The sequence below is a fragment of the Plasmodium vivax genome, genomic scaffold (genome assembly GCF_000002415.2).
Source record: "Plasmodium vivax scf_4197 genomic scaffold, whole genome shotgun sequence".
Taxonomy (NCBI): Eukaryota; Apicomplexa; class Aconoidasida; order Haemosporida; family Plasmodiidae; genus Plasmodium; species Plasmodium vivax.
In genome coordinates, this window is record NW_001852124.1 from 1 (window position 1) to 2,968 (window position 2,968).

Sequence of the window (2,968 nt, forward strand, 5' to 3'; positions counted from 1 at the left end):
TAAATTCGCAACATGTTTACAATCAACTGAATGGTTTAAGAGGTTTTAATGCATACATTCATAAATGTGAAACATTAAATTCTGTTCATAAAAGTAATAACGTTAAAAAAATTTGCGCAAGACTTTTACAATATTTAGATAATTATACAAAATCAATAAATGAAAATGATGAGTATGATATTTGTATGCTTTTAAGTTTCTGGGTATATAGTAGGTTATTTGATATTTTGAAATCTAAAGGTGAAACTTATATTTACCGAGTTTATGCAAAATTTCAATCAATATGGTATGGTTTTATTGATGATAATCTAAAAAATACTAATAATAAAAAATGTAGACCTATTTCTGACCTTGCTGTTTATGATGACTGGAGAGATAGAAAAGAACTATATGAATATTGTGTTGATTATTATACCTTTAGTCAAACTCTTGCAGGTTTTCCAGATAGATGCAAAGAATTCTATAAGTACGTAGAGAGCAAAAAAGCACTTTACGCAAAGTTTAAAAATCTTTGTTCTTCAGATAAAAAAAAAGGGTGCCCAGAATTTTATGCAAAATGTGAAAAATACGATCCAGAAAAAGTACTCCCACGTCTTGATTGTTACCATGAAATAAAGCAAGAAAGGGATGCCGCTGCGCTTAGTATTCCACAATTAAGAGACGAACATTCAGTTAATGAACCCAACTCAGAAGGGACAGACGCTGGTATGAAGCCTTTCGATGATCCCAATTTAAGTGGAAATCCTCACACTGTGACAAAGCTTGGCAATGTTTTTCTTGGAGTAGTTGCAACTACTATGACATCTGGAGCTTTATATAGAGTAAATATAAATTCATTGATATAAATCAACCGCATAACTTAATATCTTTCATTACATCCCCATAAATAATATATAAATATATTACATATTTTTTATAACATTTTTTTATATACAAGTTTACACCCTTAGGAGGCATGATACGCAATGGACTTGGATGGAACACTAATAATATGAGGAATTTTAATGGAGGAGACATTAGATTATACGATTATGCAGCAGAACCTTTTAATCCATATCCAGGAGAGGAACATTATATTGGATATCATCCTGCGTAATGATTTTAATACAAAATAATAACATCAATTTAATATAAAACCTATCATCAAGACGAAATGATTAGATGTAAAAACAATTATTTTAATACATAGAAAAATTAAATAGAACACACATTCGTTGAGGATAAAAAAAAATATACATACAAGAAGTATATTAAAAAAAAAATAAAATAAATAATTATTAAGATGTATAAATTAATAAAAAATATAATAAATTTATTTTCAATCCTTAGGTACGATATCTTTATTTCTTTTTCTCCCCATTAAAATCTTCATAAGGAATTTTATTATAGCCATGAACAATGTAATTTATTGAACATTATTATACATATGATTAATCACACTGATATAACAATATATTCCATAAAAAATTACCATTATCTAAATTCACTAATTTACCTCTACTTTTATATATTTTTTACAGTTCAATAAACTGAAATGTATATATTCTTACATATACAAAATTGTAAAATATATATCACTCTTTATTATTCATCTATATATATTATATTACATAAATAACTATCAAACTGATATTAATATATGTATAATCAATTACACGCCAAAATGACACCACTACCCTTATGATAAATCATTATATTGAATATTCTATTTCATATTACTCCTTATGCAACAATGCAATTCTTAAAAATATTTTAGTTTTGGAGTTTAAAACTATTCTCACTATAAAAATATTCTATTATATATGCAACTACTTTAATAGAATTTAGGGAGAAAAAATATAAAATATATAAATATTTAGTGTTACAGTTATTATTTTATGGGAATATAGTTAATAAAATTATATATGGCTCTTTAATTAACTTACAAATTATGCAGTAAATATTATCATTTAATATTTACTTGTTTTTTTGTATCAACAAAAATGACCCCTATAATTGTACATATAAGGCTTTTTCAATAAGATCATTATATATGCATCATGAAAACCTTACAGCATGTGCTAAGATAAATGCATATATTCAGTTGTATATTTTCACTTAATAATTGTTTCTGAAAAAATAATATAATGAACATTGAAAATGACTTTTTAATAAATTATAAATGTGACTACTTCTTAAATGTTATCACAAAGGTAATGGATAAAAAATTGATGTAATATAGAAATAAACAACTATTATTTTTTTTTAATAAATTTTCATTATAACATAATTCGAAATAAAAAATATACATATAAATAATAATATAAATTATAGTTTTCTAATGGGAATAATTGTTTATAAATACACGTTACTATATCTTACAAAAAATATTATTTAAAATATCTTTTTGAATATAAAATTACAATGTCTAATTAAAATTTCGTTATTTTAAGCATTACAATTATATCATTAAGTTTTGTTACATTACCTTTATGAATTTAATTTTTTCTTAAATGATATATATTTAAACATATAACAAATGTATTAGTATAATTATGTATATGTTATAAAAATATGTAGTAGAACTATTTATATTATAAAAAAATATAATATTTAAGTATATAATATAATTTGAAAAAATTTAATTATATACAATATAAGTATAAACATAAATTTGTTTTACATATATTTATCAATTATTGTATGCATCTATAAAACATTGTTTTATTATTCACATATACATTACAATAATAAAATTTCTTAAATAAATATATGAAAATATACATTATAATATATATAATTATTTATTCCTTGTATTACAACATTATATTGGAATATAGCTATTCTTTTAATAATACATTTTTTTTTATGCAATGTAAAAAATTATATTATAATTCAATTCTAAAAATAAATTAAATAAACTGTAACATAAAGTTATTTCAATTTTAATTAAATAAATTTTTATAAAAATATACTAATATTCCATATC

The 2,968-nt window shown here is 21.9% G+C and overlaps 1 protein-coding gene across 1 annotated transcript, besides 2 other annotated features; it reads left to right on the plus strand.

Annotated features, from left to right (window-relative positions):
* PVX_030190 (variable surface protein Vir14, truncated, putative) lies at positions 1–1,096 on the plus strand (the record flags this gene model as incomplete). Its single annotated transcript, XM_001612399.1, has 2 exons — positions 1–821; positions 938–1,096. Coding segments are annotated over 2 exons (980 nt in total), but the record flags the coding sequence as incomplete, so codon positions are not given.
* Positions 1,097–1,220: 124 nt separating this feature from the next.
* Positions 1,221–1,312: a microsatellite.
* A 1,183-nt stretch (positions 1,313–2,495) lies between these two features.
* Positions 2,496–2,667: a microsatellite.
* The last annotated feature ends 301 nt before the right edge of the window (positions 2,668–2,968 follow it).